Source organism: Podarcis erhardii (assembly GCF_964252035.2).
Source record: "Podarcis erhardii genome assembly, chromosome: 12".
NCBI lineage: Eukaryota > Metazoa > Chordata > Lepidosauria > Squamata > Lacertidae > Podarcis > Podarcis erhardii.
Window position 1 is genome coordinate 3,659,808 of NC_138513.1, and position 16,713 is coordinate 3,676,520.

The window sequence follows — 16,713 nt, forward strand, 5'->3', positions numbered from 1 at the left end:
TGGCCAGCAGGACTAAGCCGCTTCTGGCGAACCAGAGCAGTGCACGGAAACGCCATTTACCTTCCCTCCGGAGTGGTACCTATTTATCTACTTTCACTTTGACATGCTTTCAAAATGCTAGGTTGGCAGGAGCAGGGACCGAGCAACGGGAGCTCACCCCGTCGCGTGGATTCGAACTGCCAACCTTCTGATCGGCAAATCCTAGGCTCTGTGGTTTTACCCACAGCGCCACCCGCGTCCCTCATTGTCCCATACAGAGCAACAAAATTGAAAAAAAATCTACATCAGACATTCAAAAACCAACAAGCCTGCTATCCCAGCTATCCCAGCCTGGTTAACCCCCTAAAAACTCTGATACCCCATAATTAAATACAATATATTATTAAATGCAATATATTCCCATAGAGAGTATACACCTAGGTTTAAGGTGCCGTTTGGCGATGAACTTGTATGTATTCAAGTTTCTAACACTGCTGGGAATCGCAAGTGCGGAGAGTGGACTCAGGTCCAGGAAACTCCCAAAATAAATGCGTTAACCTTGGCTCATGGCGGATAGCTCAGTCCAGAGAGCATGAGACTCTTAACCCCACGGTCGTGGGTTCGAGCTCCATGTTGGGCAAAAGATTCCTGCATTGCGGCGGGTTGGACTAGATGACCTTGGGGAACGCCTTCCAATTTTACAGTTCTATAATTCTACACTGTTGTGTTGAGGTTCTGCTTTTGGGTTTCCCATAAGGGGCATCTAGTTGGCCACTGCAAGAACCAGGATGTTGGTGGGATGGATCTCATTTTGGCCAGAACCTCTTGCAAGAGCTCTCCTTGCGTATTGATTGCCGATCTTTCCTGGAACTGTGTACAGTGGTGCCCCGCAAGACGAACGCCTTGCAAGACAGAAAACCCGCTAGACGAAAGGGTTTTCCGTTTTGGAGGCGCTTTGCAAAACGAATTTCCCTATGGGCTTGCTTCGCAAGACGAAAATGTCTTGCGAGTTCCTGCGGGTTTTTTTTCCCTCCCCCCCCTTTTCCTAAGCCGCTAAGCCGCTTATCAGCTGATCCGCTGATATGCCGCTTAACAGCTGATCCGCTAAAAGCCACTAAACCGCTAATAGCGCTAATCCGCTAAGCTGTCAATGGGCTTGCTTCGCAAGACGAAAAAACCGCTATACGAAGAGCCTCACGGAACGGATTAATTTCGTCATGCGAGGCACCACTGTAGTTTAGGCACTCAGCGACATGAATATTGCTGCTGCCACTTCTTCTTCTTCTTCTTCTTCTTCTTCTTCTTCTTCTTCCTCTTCCTCTTCCTCTTCCTCTTTGTTGTTGTCGTCGTCGTCTTTCTTCTTCGTCTTTCTTCTTTGGCAATCCCTCATAGCCAAGTAAGATTGTCTTAATAATGAGTCCATAAGTGACTGTGGAGGCTGTTTACCCTCCCGCCGGAGTGGTACCTACTTATCTACTTGCACTTTGTGGTTCCTTTGAACTGCTAGGTTGGCAGGAGCAGAGACCGACCAAGCAACGGGAGCTTACCCGTCACGGGGATTCAAACCGCCGACCTTCTGATCGGCAAGTCCTAGGCTCTGTGGCTCTGTGGCTTAACCCACAGCGCCACCCGCGTCCTATGATTATGGTTAGGCCGTCCCAATTCCCAATGGAGAAATGTTGCGTTTCGGCAAGCCAGGTGAAGGACCTATCCACAAAGTGGGAGGAACTGATGGCAGAGATCAGCGGATATCTCGCCTTGCCCTTTGCGATGAATGGGAGTGCAGCAGTGGCTCAGCACAGCTCCATTCGTTTCAATGGCACTTGTGAAAAGCTGTTGGTGCTGACCTTTAAAGCCCGAAACAGCCTCGGTCCAGTATACCTGAAGAAGCGTTTCCACCCCCATTGTTCTGCCCGGAGACTGAGGTCCAGCGCCTTCTGGCGGTTCCCTCACTGCGAGAAGCCAAGTTACAGGGAACCAGGCAGAGGGCCTTCTCGGTGGTGGCACCCGCCCTGTGGAACGCCCTCCCACCAGATGTCAAAGAGCAGAACAACTACCAAACTTTTAGAAGACATCTGAAGGCAGCCCTCTTTAGGGAAGCTTTTAATGTTTAACAGACTACTGTATTTTAATACTTTGTTGGAAGCCGCCCAGAGTGGCTGGGGAAACCAAGCCAGATGGGCAGGGTATAAATAATAAATTATTATTAATAATATTAATATTAATAATTTTTTCTTCTTGAAAAGAACACAATTTCCTGTATCATAAAGGGAAGAACCTTTGCTTAGAAACAGTGAAAAAGGAACTAATTCTTCTCAGTTGTGGAAAAAAGGTCACCCGGAAATGAAAAGTTGGAATCACCATAATAATAATAATAATAATAATAATAATAATAATAAATTATTTATACCCTGCCCATCTGGGTGTGTTTCACCAGCCACTCTGGGCAGCACCCAACAGAATATTAAAAACATCAAACATTAAAAACTTCCCTATTATTATTATTAGTAGTAGTAGTAGTAGTAGTATTTTCCAGAAAAACCCGATAGCACGCCATATACAATTTTGGCGGACGTCTCCCCCCCCCCAAAAAACCCCTTTTTCTGTTGCCAATGCCATCTTCCCACCCCAAACCCCACCTCCCCTTTCAACATTATCTCTACATTCACAGTCAGCTTGTAAAAATGGATATTGACTCTGCACCCCGCTGTCTCTTTTGTCAGAGACAAGGTCCTTCCTGGACTGGGGGAAGCGGCGGCGGGGGGGGGGGGGGGATTCCAGAGATCAAGGGATGGAAAAGAAAGACCTGTTAGGTCAGCCCCCTGGGGCCAGGGCAAGTTTATGTCCTCCTCTCTCCCTTTTTTCCCCCTCCCCCTCCTCCTCCATACCCTCCTTGCAATAAACCCAAGCAGTGGGGGTGTCCCAATCTCCTTTCTGGTTTTAATTGTTTTAAACTGCAGGCTCTGGGCTTCTCAGCCTCGATCAAAGTTAGCCTCTCTGAAATCAATAACAACTGGGCTAGGGGTGTTAGGAAAAATGAGAGGATGGCAATCCTGTCTCCCTTCTTGAGGACAGAGACATTCGCAGGGAAACCAAAATGCTTGTTGATGAAGCTATTGAACTATACCAACCTTACTGTGTGCTTGTGAAACATGGACCACTTATAAACGCCACTCCAGCTCCTCAAAAGATTCCATGAATGGGGTCTCCGAAAATTTTTACACATCACTTGGGAAGACGCGGGTGGCGCTGTGGGTTAAACCACAGTGCCTAGGATTTGCCGATCAGAAGGTCGGCGGTTCGAATCCTCGCGACAGGGTGAGCGCCCGTTGCTCGGTCCCTGCTCCTGCCCACCTAGCAGTTTGAAAGCACGTCAAAGTGCAAGTAGATGGCGGGAAGGTAAACAGTGTTTCCGTGTGCTGCTCTGGTTTGCCAGAAGCGGCTTAGTCATGCTCGTCGCATGACCCGGAAGCTGTAGGCCGGCTCCCTCGGCCAGTAAAGCGAGATGAGTGCCGCAACCCCAGAGTTGGCCACAACTGGACCTAATGGTCAGGCGTCCCTTTACCTTTACCTTATACCATAATCATACAGTGGTACCTCGGTTTACGATCCAGAATTGGCCTCCATAGTCACTTTCCCTAGCACCTCATATGCTTCCCACTTAACTTGACTTCACATTAAACCCCAGAGTCACAAAAACGTTCGCTGCGATTCCTGCACTGTAGGGGGTTGCACCCGATGAGACTCTGGATCCCTTCCAACTTTGCAGCACTATGATCCTATGAAACAATTTGCAGCAACACTATGAATCTGTCTCTAATCGCCTTTGCAGAGAGAGGCACTTCCTCACAAAGCCACCTGTTTCACTCAAGAAAAAGAACTGTGCTGTTTCTACCAAGGTATTCCGTCTGTGTGTCAACAAAGATTTCAGAAATCTCTCTTGGATCACTGTATTAGGGCAGATTAGCAGACAGGGGAATATGTCTTCTGCCTGATATTGGCCACAAGTGCAGAATCTGCCTTTGTAAGTGAGCTTGTTATAGCCACCATCCAGGACTGCATTTCACAGAATCATAGAATTGTTCAGTGGGAAGGGACCTCAGCGGTCATCTAGACCAACCCCCGGCCATGAAGGAGGGATCTCAACCAAAGTATCCATGACAGTTGGCCATCCAGCCTCCGGGATTTCTTCAGGAAGCACACGTGCATTTAGTAAAATAACCGGCTCTAAAAATGCTGTTTTTTAAAAAACCAGAGTAGCACTGAGAAAGTCTGGATTTCCCTATTTATTGCATGGCCCTTCTGTAATCTGCCCAGAATAATAGGATTGTTGTTAACCAGAGTGGTGATGTGGTTGTGGTCATAAGAGTCTTATTTTTCGGGTAGCCATAACAAAAGGGAAGAATCATATCTGGTGCTCTGCCTACTTTTTCCTTCAGGCCCCGCCCACCTCTGACATGTGGTCCTCCCGGGAGGTTACCCACCCCCGCCTAAATCCCAAAATAAGATTTGGCCAGACCAGGCTTGTCTCTTACAAGATCCACGACAAGATCCTTACAAGATCCACGACAATTTTCTCCAGCCCCAACTGCTGAGTTTGCAGAACGCTCATCGTCAATTTGTGGTGACCCCGGGAGGCAACTGGTTCTTCAGGCTTTTAAGCGGGTTCCCCATCACCTGAGAACTTTTTTGGGGATGAAGCCGCGTTCAGAGTGCAGCCATGCAAATACACCCACCCACCTGGCGGCCCCTGCAAAATCAGAGCAGTTCTGCAAAACAGGAGAATCAGGTATTTGGGGATTGGGGTGGACCAGCAAAGTAACGTGGAAGACGAGAGGCACACAACAGGGTCTTTAACACTGTCGCTGCTACACACAGGCTTCCTGGGACTTGAGGATGAATCCTGACAAGACAGAAGGACTGTTTTGGGGGGACAGGAGGTGGGCAGGTGTGGAAGACTCCCTGGTCCAGAATGGGGCAACTGTGCCCCTGAAGGACCAGGTGCGCAGCCTGGGAGTCATTCTGGACTCACAGCTGTCCATGGAGGCGCAGGTCAATTCTGTGTCCAGGGCAGCTGTTTTTCAGTTCCATCTGGTACACAGGATGAGACCCTCCCTGCCCACAGACTGTCTTGCCAGAGTGGTGCATGCTCTGGTCATCTCCCGCTTAGACTACTGCCATGCGCTCTATGTGGGGCTACCTTTGAAGGTGACCTGGAAACTACAACTAATCCAGAATGTGGCAGCTAGACTGGGGACTGGGAGCGGCCGCCGGGACCATATAACACTGGTCTTGAAAGACCCACATTGGCTCCCAGTATGTTTCTGAGCACAATTCAAAGTGTTGGTGCTGAGCTTTCAAGCCCTAAATGGCCTCAGTCCAGTATACCTGAAAAAGCGTCTCCACCCCCATTGTTCTGCCCAGACACTGAGGTCCAGCGCCGAGGGCCTTCTGGCAGTTCCCTCATTGCGAGAAGCAAAGCTACAGGGAACCAGGCAGAGGGCCTTCTTGGTGGTGGTGCCCGCCCTGTGGAACGCCCTTCCATCAGATGTCAAAGAAATAAACAACTATCTGACATTTAGAAGGCATCTGGAGGCAGCCCTGTTTAGGGAAGTTTTTTATGACTGAGGTTTTAATGTATTTTTAATCTTTTGTTGGAAGCCGCCCAGAGTGGGTGGGGAATAAATGAAATAAATTATTACTATTATCATCATTATTGGACAGGAAATCTCATAGAATCAAATAACTATAGGGTTGGAATTGATTGTCCCAGCTCCTCAGTTTCTCCCCCAAATGAGTTCTCCCCATTTTAATTTTGAAAGTGCTCGTGAAAATTCATTGTGTGGATTTCTCTGCCAGGGTCCTACACGAGAGTAGGACGATCCTAACAATAAACACATTTGTGTGTGACTAGATATACTTCTCCTTTTTTTGCAAGAGGTTTTCCCTTTGCATGTCGGATGCTATTTCTCGCTGTTTCCCCATATTTTTGCGTACTTTCCCTGCAATAGATGCGTTCCGGTCAGACAAGCCTGCCTTGCAGAATTCAGAGGAGCGACCTAGGCGGTCAGAAAGGATTAATAAGCGAAGGGGACGTCCTCACCGAAGAACTGCAAGTTGCCTGGGCATCTCTGAACTCTCTGAGCAACACTGCCTGGGGGTGAGGGGGGGCTGTTCTGCCTGTTTCCTGCTCTTTAAAACCCAGCTGGGATACCAGAAAGATCAAAGGCACCAGTCTCTGCTACTGTTCATCTGGCAGGGTTAATAGACCCCCCTGGCCTGGCAGATTCCAAAGAGTGGGAGGGAGAGATCAGAGGGAAAGGCACACATACACCCCCTTTCCAAAGGAAGAGGAAGAATGAACAAGCCCCCTTTTATCTAAATGAGTGGTATTTAGATAACAGGCCTGCTCAGCAAACAGCTTGTGGGGTGCCCCCAAATTATACCCCTTGCAAGCCTCCACTCTCTCCAAATACACTTTCCTGGTCTGTTCAGGGCCAACCCCCCCCCCCCAAACCCATCTTTTGTAGGAAGCTGCCTGGGAGCAGGTTTTGGGTTTTCCAACACTCCCAAGACCACCATTCTGAGAAGAGTTTTAAACAACAGGAATCATTTAAACCAGGGGTCAGCAAACATTTTCAGCAGGGGGGTGGTCCACTGTCCCTCAGACCTTGGGGGGGGGGGCGGACTATATTTTGGAGGGGGAAAAACCTGAGCAAATTCCTATGCCCCACAAATAACCCAGAGATGCATTTTAAATAAAAGCACACATTCTACTCATGTGAAAACACCAGGCAGGCTCCACAAATAACCCAGAGATGCATTTGAAATAAAAGGACACATTCTACTCATGTGAAAACATGCTGATTCCAGGTCCATCTGCGGACCAGATTTAGAAGGCGATTGGGCCGGATCCGGCCCCCAGGCTTTAGTTTGCCTACCCATAATTTAAGCAGATGTTATTATTAAGGGTTTGTTGCTTTTATATCAGCCTCCATCGAGCAAAAAGGTGACTTGTTTTCCCTCCCCCACCCTCATTTAATGCCCACAACGACCCTGTGAGGTGGGTTAGGCTGAGAGTGAGTGACTAGCCAAGGGGCACCCAATGAGCTTCGTTGCTGAGTTGGGATTCGAACCCTGAGCTCCCACCAGATCCTAGTCTGACGCTCTAACCACTACACCACAGCAGCTCTTGTGCATTTAAAGGGCTTCCTAATTCATATCATAGCTGTTTTTTCAGTGAAGAAAGCATACACACACACAGAGAGAGAGAGAGAATGTGGTACCTTGGTAATTTGTTCCGGAAGTCTGTTCCAAAACCAAAGTGCGCTTTCCCATACAAAGCAATGCAGAACGGATTAATCCGTTCCAGACTTTAAAAAACAACCCCTAAAACAGCAATTTAACATGGATTTAACGAGAGCATTGATCCGTAAAATGAAAGCGATAATCAGTGTACTGTACCATAAAATAAATAAGACAGTATTGTAGATGATAAAAATTAAAATTAATTTCTGCAGTCACACAATCAGTCCATCAGTAGCTGAACTGGGTACCACACCGTCACAAAAACAAATAAACCAAAAAAAGCCTCAAAATCAAAATAAATCGAGGAACTGGCGGAAATGACTGGCAGAATCCGAGACCAGGGAGAAGAGTCGGTGGAGGAAGATTGGAGGAAATTTAAAGACTATTTACAGAAACATTGTAAAATTAATAACTGTTAGAAGGATGTTGAAATAATATTATATGATTTTAGCAGGAATGATATAAAGGATTTGGGAATAACTGACTGTTAATTGGCGAAAGGAAAAGTAAAGTTACATTATATTAAGACAATTCACAGGACAAAAATTTTAAAAGAGGGAAAAGGATTTGCTGAAATGGATAATTGACCCAGAATACAAAAAAGGGAGGTGTGAGGAGGTCAAGGAAATAAGCTAATGAAAGATCCGTAATGAGGAGATCTCATGCATTTTTCTTTGCGTTTTAGTTTTTGGTTAATGGGTTTTATTTCTCTGTTGTTGTTGTTTTATATTGTGATGCGTTGTTTTGTTTTTGTTTAATGTGGTATTTTTATTTTTTCATTCTGTAACCTTTAAAATTGTAATAAATATTATTTAAAAAACAAAATCAAAATAAATCGCAAAAACAAAAGCGCCAAACTTAACCCGTTCCGGAAGTCTGTTTGACTTCCGAAATGTTAGAAAACCAAGGTGCATCTTCTGATTGGTGCAGGTGCCCTGGAAACAATAGCCGACAGCTGCATCGGATGTTCGGATTCTGAAACACACACACACACACACACACACACACACACACAGTGCTTTTTTCTGGGGGGGGGGGGGACACAGGGCTACATATACTCCTAAACATTTTGTGGATCTTTGTACCTTTCTCCATTTACTGTATTTATTTCCCCCAATTTGAACTATAAAATGGTGATTTTCTTGAGTCAAAACACCTAAACATTTTTTAAGGAGAAAAAGCATTCTCTCTCTCTCTCTCTCTCTCTCTGTGTGTGTATTATATATTCATGCAAGTTCTGATCCAAGCCACAGGTAATGGAAGAGCCCCCCCCCCCTCGCATTGGAAGAAAGCCTCTTGGAAACGATGCCTTCTGCAAGATAAGGCATGCATCTTCCTAACACAAATTGAAATGATGCACTTTGCCCTGGCATGCAAGAGTGTTGTGGTTTCTTTTAAAAAAAAAAAGCCTTTTTACCTTATTCTTGATTTTAATTATATTTGGGGATTGTAATTCCTTTTTTAAAAAAACTCCGGTCTTTTATTGACAAACTTAATTTTCATTTTTATATTTTATATTTCTGCAAACTGCTTAGTGGTCCTGTTGGCAATCGAGCGGTACATACATTCTAGTTTGGAAATCGCGAAACAAAACAAAAAAACCCAGTCGGTGGAATGTGCCACAATAAGATGTAGCCATGGTCACCGGTTTGAATTGTCGAGTTGTAAGGGGAACCCGAGGATCATCTAGTCCAACCCCCCAATGATGTAGGAAGATGCAGGTGTTCCATTCTGGGATTGAACCTGCTTTTGAATTCTGGTGCTGGAGGAGACTCTGGAGAGTCCCATGGACTGCAAGAAGATCAAACCAATCCATTCTGAAGGGAATCAGCCCTGAGTGCTCACTGGAAGGACAGATCCTGAAGCTGAGGCTCCAATACTCTGGCCACCTCATGAGAAGAGAAGACTCCCTGGAAAAGACCCTGATGCTGGGAAAGATGGAGGGCGCAAGGAGAAGGGGACGACAGAGGACAAGATGGTGGGACAGTGTTCTGGAAGCTACCAGCATGAGTTTGACCAAACTGCGGGAGGCAGTGGAAGACAGGAGGGCCTGGCGTTCTCTGGTCCAGGGGGTCACGAAGAGTCGGACACGACTAAACGACTAAACAACAACAACAACCAATTCTGTGACATGCAGAGAATAACAAATTCTGAAAAACCAGAGAGAGGAGATGAGGGAAGTCTGTGGGGTGTGTGTGTGTGTGTGTGTGTGTGTGTGGAAGGGTAAAGTTTTTCTTTTGGGGGGAGGGGGGAGGGAAAAATGGGGAGGGGGGAAATGAACGAGGATGATCTATTTTTGATTGTTTGCTATGTTGAAATTCTTAATTTTAAAAAATTTTTTTTTTTAAAGTACAGTGCTACCTCAGGTTACATACGCTCCAGGTTACAGACTCCGCTAACCCAGAAATAGTGCTTCAGGTTAAGAACTTTGCTTCGGGATAAGAACAGAAATCGGGCTCCGGCAGCACGGCAGCAGCGGGAGGCCCCATTAGCTAAAGTGGTGCTTCAGGTTAAGAACAGTTTCAGGTTAAATATGGACCTCCAGAACGAATTAAGTACTTAACCCGAGGTACCACTGTAGGACCAAGCAAGGTGGGCTTCTTGTTTCCTCGCAGACCCTCTTTTCCAACGCCCCCCCCCAAGTGCTTCCCAGGTACCTGCCCAGCCGCCCCCCAATTCCATGCTGCAGGATTAACAAATGGTATATATTTTTCTGCTGGTGGGAAGAATAGGCAGGAGTTGTTGAAGCACTTCAAAGGAGGGTCATTGAGAAAGATCAGAGGCAGGCAGCTGTGTGGTCAGCCCCCCCCCACTGGGAAGGAGAGGGCCCTAGAATTTTATGATCCCCTGGCTGGATCCCTTTAAAGTCCTGGGATCTTTGTGTTACGACCCTCGCACAGCCAGCGCTCTCCCGCGCTCTTAATCTTTCCGAAGCTGCCTGTTCAAAAGGGGTGGGTGTGTTTTTGGGGAAACGGGGTGAATGCGTAGGGCTCCCAGCCCCCCAAGTCCACAAAGCCAAAGAAATTTCAAGATGTCAGTCTATTTAACAACCACCACTTGGGTCTGGCTGCCACGCATTTGCTCAGTGCGGAAGATATAACAGGAATAACACAGTTACAGGTAGGTCTGCCGTAGTCAAAACAAAATAAATAAATTCCTTCCAGTAGCACCTTTGTTGTTGTTGTTTAGTCATGTCCGCCTCTTTGTGACCCCATGGACCCGAGCACGCCAGGCACTCCTGTCTTCCACTGCCTCCCGCAGTTGGGTAGCTTCAAGAACACTGTCCAACCATCTCGTCCTCTGTTGCCCCCTTCTTCTTTCCCAACATCAGGGTCTTTTCCAGGGAGTCTTCTCTTCTCATGAGGTGGCCAAAGTCTTGGAGCCTCAGCTTCACAATCTGTCCTTCCAGTGAGCATTCAGGGCTGATTTCCTTCAGAATGGAGAGGTTTGATCTTCTTGCAGTCCATGGGACTCTCGAGTCTCCTCCAGCACCATAATCCAAAAGCATCCATTCTTCGGCCTTCTTTATGGTCCAGCTCTCACGTCCATACATCACTACTGGGAAAACCATAGCTTTAACTATATGGACCTTTGTTGGCAAGGTGATGTCTCTGTAGCGCCTTAAGAGACCAACTAAATTTGTTCTTGGTACGAGCTTTCATGTGCATGCACACTTCTTCAGATATCTTCAGGTTTGCCTTGGGGCAAAAGGTGCGTAATAAATTGGAGTTGTAATAATAAGAAAATTTAATCTCAGGTTAGGAGCTGATAAGCATCAAAAGCGATAGTTGTGGCACTCTGGTTTTTACAAAAGCCCTCTAATACCAACTAAAACTTTTTAAACCTCTCAGTTTCCAGCGCTGAATCTTTCTATTATCTTTTACGCGTGGCCAAGGGGTCCTTCTAGAAGAACCTGTTTATCAAGCACTCATCTTGACTTACACACAGAAAGCTCACACAGATGTTAGATTATAGCCGCTGTTTATTGATCATTTGTTCTGATCCTTTTACAGGAGTGGTTATGTTCGTGTCATTTATTCATTTAACAAAATCTGAATCTTGCCTCTTTGTAATCAAACCTCTAGGCGGTTCACTACATTAAAATCATCCGTTAAAAAAAGTTTAAAACAAGGCATTCAAAACATTTTAAAAAATCATTACAGTTAACAGCAGGCTGAAAGGAGATTAAAACCTGTCACCATTTACGTGCTTGGGCAGGCTTGCCTAACAAAAAATGTTTTAAGCAGGGGGAAACCATGCTTCGAAGGTTTCAATTGGCAGGGAGTTCCATAGGGTAGCTGCTCACAGAGTTAAGAGATGTTTTTGGCTCCCCAGCTCACAGGGTGGATAAAGATCAATGGTTTTTTTATATAACCCCCCCCCCCCATCAGAGTTTTTAAAAATTTAAATCAGATTATTATTTTTTTGAATCAGATTTTTAAAATAAAATGCTTTTGGAGGTAATTCTAAAGATAGTTTCCTACTGAAATTACATTATAGTCCAAAGGCTATTTATCAGGAAATAAGGATTTGTTTAAAGTTTTTCATGTGTGCTAAAACCCAGTTTAAGTGTGTGTGTTTTTTAAAGTGTTTAACCACATCAGTTAGCAAACATGGATACACATGCTATAATGTTACTGTTTTAGTTAAATAAATTGTTTAAATTGTTATTAAGGAAATGATTATTTTTCTCCTTCCAATAAAGTACAGCAGCAAAGTTGCCCAAATATAAACAGTTAAGGTAAAAGGTAAAGGGACCCCTGACCATTAGGTCCAGTCGTGACCGACTCAGCTCATTTATTGGGCGAGGGAGCTGGCGTACAGCTTCCAGGTCATGTGGCCAGCATGACTAAGCTGCTTCTGGCGAACCAGAGCAGCACACGGAAACGCCGTTTACCTTCCTGCTGGAGTGGTACCTATTTATCTACTTGCACTTTGACGTGCTTTTGAACTGCTAGGTTGGCAGGAGCAGGGACCGAGCAATGGGAGCTCACCCCGTCGCGGGGATTCAAACCGCCAACCTTCTGATCAGCAAGTCCTAGGCTCTGTGGTTTAACCCACAGCGCCACCTGCGTCCCCATATAAGCATAAACAGTTAAACCTCACCATAATTTCATAATTATCGGCCTATGCATTTCTAGTATACCCAAATCAGTAAGTTTTGACATAACTGTGAAAACGACTCTGAAATTTTTATAATTCCAAAAGTGAAACTTTCATCTGGTTGTCAATATTGATACCAGCAAGAATGAGTCTTTCTGTTAAAAAAGAGAGATTTAAATCAAGCCTTACTGACTAGTGATTTAAAATCGTGATTTAAATTGATTCGATTTAAATCAAATCCACCCTGCTAACTCACCCCCATTCATTCATTCGAAATAAGATGGGGCGTGTCCTCTTTTTCATTACTGTTTGTATCACAGTTTATAATTTTGGTAAAGTGATATGTCATGCAGGTCATCATCTGTAAAATTTTATTTTCAGTTTATGAAACAATTCTATATTCTCCCACCACGCTGATGAAGAACTATGAAACAGCAGTCAAAATCCGGGATCTCTGTTCAGTGTTGGACATTATATTTGCTGAATACACAAAGCTTCACGGCTTATCTTTCATTGTACTAAGTTGGGTACCTCTCTCCATTTTCAGAGAGTTTGAGTCTAAGATTTCATTTTGAACTTGTTATTGAAGTTTGAAGGAATTCTATAAAGATTGTCTATTACGTACCATATGTTGCCTAAACATTGTTGATGAAGCTCACCTCCAACTGCTGCAGATTCTCTTCAAGGAATGCAAAAAAAAAAGCTTTGTAGTTTTTCTGAACTCGTCCCGTGAGGCCCAAGTTCGAAAGACGCTTTGCACACCTTGCGGATCATGAAGGCAGTTCCCATCTCTCTTCCAGCTCCGGAGTCTTTGCTCGTCTTCCTTGTCTTCCTACCAGCCTCTGACTGGTTTCCAGGTAGCGACCACACGCCCCTCGCTGTGGACATAGTAGACAGGGTGCATGGCAGCAGTGGCGCAGGCCTGTTGGGGACACAAGAGTTGTGTGTGTGTTAAAAAGCAGGAAGCTGAAGAAAATGTTTAAAAGGACATTTGTAAAAATGGTTTGAAGCTCAACATCAAAAAAACTAAGATCATGGCCACTGGTCCCATCACCTCCTGGCAAATGGAAGGGGAAGAAATGGAGACAGTGAGAGATTTTACTTTCTTGGGCTCCATGATTACTGCAGATGGCGACAGCAGCCACGAAATTAAAAGATGCCTGCTTCTTGGGAGAAAAGCAATGACAAACCTAGACAGCATCTTAAAAAGCGGAGCCATCACCTTGTCAGCAAAGGTCAGTATAGTTCAAGCTATGGTTTTCCCAGTAGTGATGTATGGAAGTGAGAGCTGGACCATGAAGAAGGCTGATCGCCGAAGAATGGATGCTTTTGAATTATGGTGCTGGAGGAGACTCTTGAGAGTCCCATGGACTGCAAGAAGATCAAACCTCTCCATTCTGAAGGAAATCAGCCCTGAGTGCTCACTGGAAGGACAGATCCTGAAGCTGAGGCTCCCAGACTTTGGCCACCTCATGAGAAGAGAAGACTCCCTGGAAAAGACCCTGATGTTGGGAAAGATGGAGGGCACAAGGAGAAGGGGACGACAGAGGACGAGATGGTGGGACAGTGTTCTCAAAGCTACCAGCATGTGTTTGACCAAACTGCGGGAGGCAGTGGAAGACAGGAGGGCCTGGCGTGCTCTGGTCCAGGGGGTCACGAAGAGTCGGACACGACTAAACAACTAAACAACAACAACAAAAAACCAGAAGCATTTTTGTTAGGGATTGTAGGACAAGACCTGCCCAGAAAAAACAAAGAACCTGTTTATGTATGCTACAACAGCGGCAAGAGTCTTGATAGCACAAGGATGGAAGAATGAGGAAACCCCGACAAAAGAACAGTAGCAAGAAAAATGGATGAACAATGCAGAACTGGCGAAATTGACATACAAACTGTGAGATAAGGACAACTGTGACTTCAGAGAAGAATGGGAACTTTTCACAATTTACTTAAAAAGACAACAGAATGAAATGGACTTATTGGCAGGTTTTGAATAAACATACACAGATTTATGGACTGTTAACACAGTAGACAGATAATAAAAGGATTTATACAGTTTTACAGTATGCACAGAACAATATATTGTGAGAAATCAGAGAGAGGAGCTGAGGACGGGTTTGACGGGGAGGTGGGGGGAAGGGAAAAAAATAACGAATATTACATGTTTTGATATTTTGTTATGTTGAAATTGTTAATAAAAAAACCCTTTTTTTAAAAAAAAAGTCAGAATCCTTTTTGTTAGGTATTATAGGTCAAGACTTGCCAAAAGAACAGAAGTTATTTATGTGTGCGACAACAGTGGCTAGGATTTTCTAGCCCCAAAATGGAAAGATGACAAAAATCCAATGAAAGAAGACTGGCAAGAAAAACGGATGGAATATGCTGAAATGGTGAAGTTAAGTGCAAAACTTAGAGATAAGGACACAGGGATAGGCAACCTAAGGCCTGAGGGCCGGATCCGGCCCAATCGCCTTCTAAATCTGGCCCATGGACAGTCTGGGAATCAGCATGTTTTGACATGAGCAGAATGTGTGCTTTTATTTAAAATGCATCTCTGGGTTATTTGTAGGGCATAGGAATTTGTTCATTTCCCCCAAAAAAATATAGCCCGGCCCACCACATGGTTTGAGGGACAGTGTACCGGCACACAGCTGGAAAAGGTTGCTGAACCCTGAATAAGGACAATAGAGATTTTAAAAAAGACTGGGAACCATTTATGTTGTACCTACAGAAAAACCGTAAAGGGTTTGAGTAAACACTACCAATTAACAACGTAGAAATTAAGATGTAAAAATGGGAAAATAATAAAGTGCAAGAGGAAATGTGAAAATAAGCAGGGTATAAAAATGTGAAGAATGTAATGATATTTAAGTTAAAGACTGCATATTAAAGTAAAATAAAACAAGCAGGGATAAGCAAACGTTCAAAGAACCAGAAAAAGAAGTTGAGGGAAGTCGTGAGGGTTTTTTTGGGGGGGAATTTATATCCTATTTTGTTTTTGAGATAATGTTGATTGTAATGATGATAAAATCTGTAAAACTCAATAAAAATTATTCCCCCCCCCAAAAAAAGTTGTTTGTGTGCAAGAGAGAGATAGGATCAAGAGGGAAGACCACACACAGAGAGGGGGGGGAGGCACTCTGAACATGGTCAGAGACACTCTTCCCTCCAGTGATGCTGAAGGCACGCCAGCATCTCAGCGCGCAAATGCTCTCCAGTGCGCAAGTTGTACTTACGTGATAAGGGATCAGCGCCAGGAGGCTGCCCAGGGGGAACTGGGCAAAATCCAGCTTGCCTGCCACGGGTTCGATTCTGCCGTGCTCCTGGGTCATGCCTACCAACCTGCAGAAAGAAAAGAGAGATATGTAAGCCTGCTGGGATTTGTTTTGGAGTCTCTGGTCCCCTCGACCCTGCCTCAGGTTGCCTATTGACGTCAGGCCAGCGCCGCAAAGAGAATAGGGAAGACGCCTGCCTGAAGTCAAGTGGCAGGGAGTTCCGGGGGGGGGGGGGTAGGTGCTGCCACACGCAAATAGCCATCTCATGGGTGTGAGGCAGACATGGTACCGTAAGGAGCAAGCTGCGTTTGGGAGGACGGTGTACATTCTGCCGCCTCACCTCAAAGAGGAGATGGTTAAGTTGGGAAAAGGTTCAGAAATGGGCGCCAAAATTATTGAGGGGTTTTAGAGACTCCCCGGTGCAGTGTTTCGGGCTTTTTCATTTAGAGAAAAGGCGAGTAAAAGGCGAAATGGGAGACATTTACAGTGGTACCACGGGTTACAGACGCTTCAGGTTACAGACACTTCAGGTTACAGACTCTGCCAACCCAGAAATAGTACCTCAGGTTAAGAACTTTGCTTCAGGATGAGAACAGAAATCGTGCTCTGGTGGCAGTGGGAGGCCCCATTAGCCAAAGTGGTGCTTCAGATTAAGAACAGTTTCAGGTTAAGAATGGACCTCCGGAACGAATTAAGTTCTTAGCCCGAGCTACCACTGTATAAAAAAATATTCCCTGGAAAACCTACGATTTACTGCCAAATCAGAACAAATGTTTCCTACAGTTTGACACTTGTTATGATTCAGGAGCAAATTTGCGGGTTTTCGTATGGAAAAGGCAAGACAAAAGGAAGGCGTTTCCGAACTGTGCCCAGAAATTGTGGGACAAATGGAACAAATTGTGGGATGCCATTATTATTATTATTATTATTATTATTATTATTATTATTATTATTATTTATACCCCACCCTCCCTGACCAGAGCCAGGCTCAGCGCGGCTAACACCAGTAAAATAACAATAAAAACATTCTTGGGGTGGGGGGGACAAT

The 16,713-nt window shown here is 45.1% G+C and overlaps 1 protein-coding gene across 2 annotated transcripts in view; it reads right to left on the reverse strand.

The window, feature by feature from the left end:
• Nucleotides 1-12,744: 12,744 nt before the first annotated feature.
• The window catches only part of LOC309326011 (D-serine dehydratase-like), a 32,132-nt gene continuing 28,163 nt past the window's right edge, over nucleotides 12,745-16,713 (reverse strand). For both annotated transcript variants that reach the window (XM_081834515.1, XM_081834516.1), the window contains 2 exons: nucleotides 15,627-15,732; nucleotides 12,745-13,312 (listed from right to left, as the gene is read on the reverse strand). In XM_081834515.1, the coding sequence (XP_081690641.1) occupies nucleotides 13,223-13,312; nucleotides 15,627-15,732 (196 nt within the window). In that variant the 3' untranslated portion in view covers nucleotides 12,745-13,222. The remainder of the gene's footprint in view (nucleotides 13,313-15,626; nucleotides 15,733-16,713) is intronic.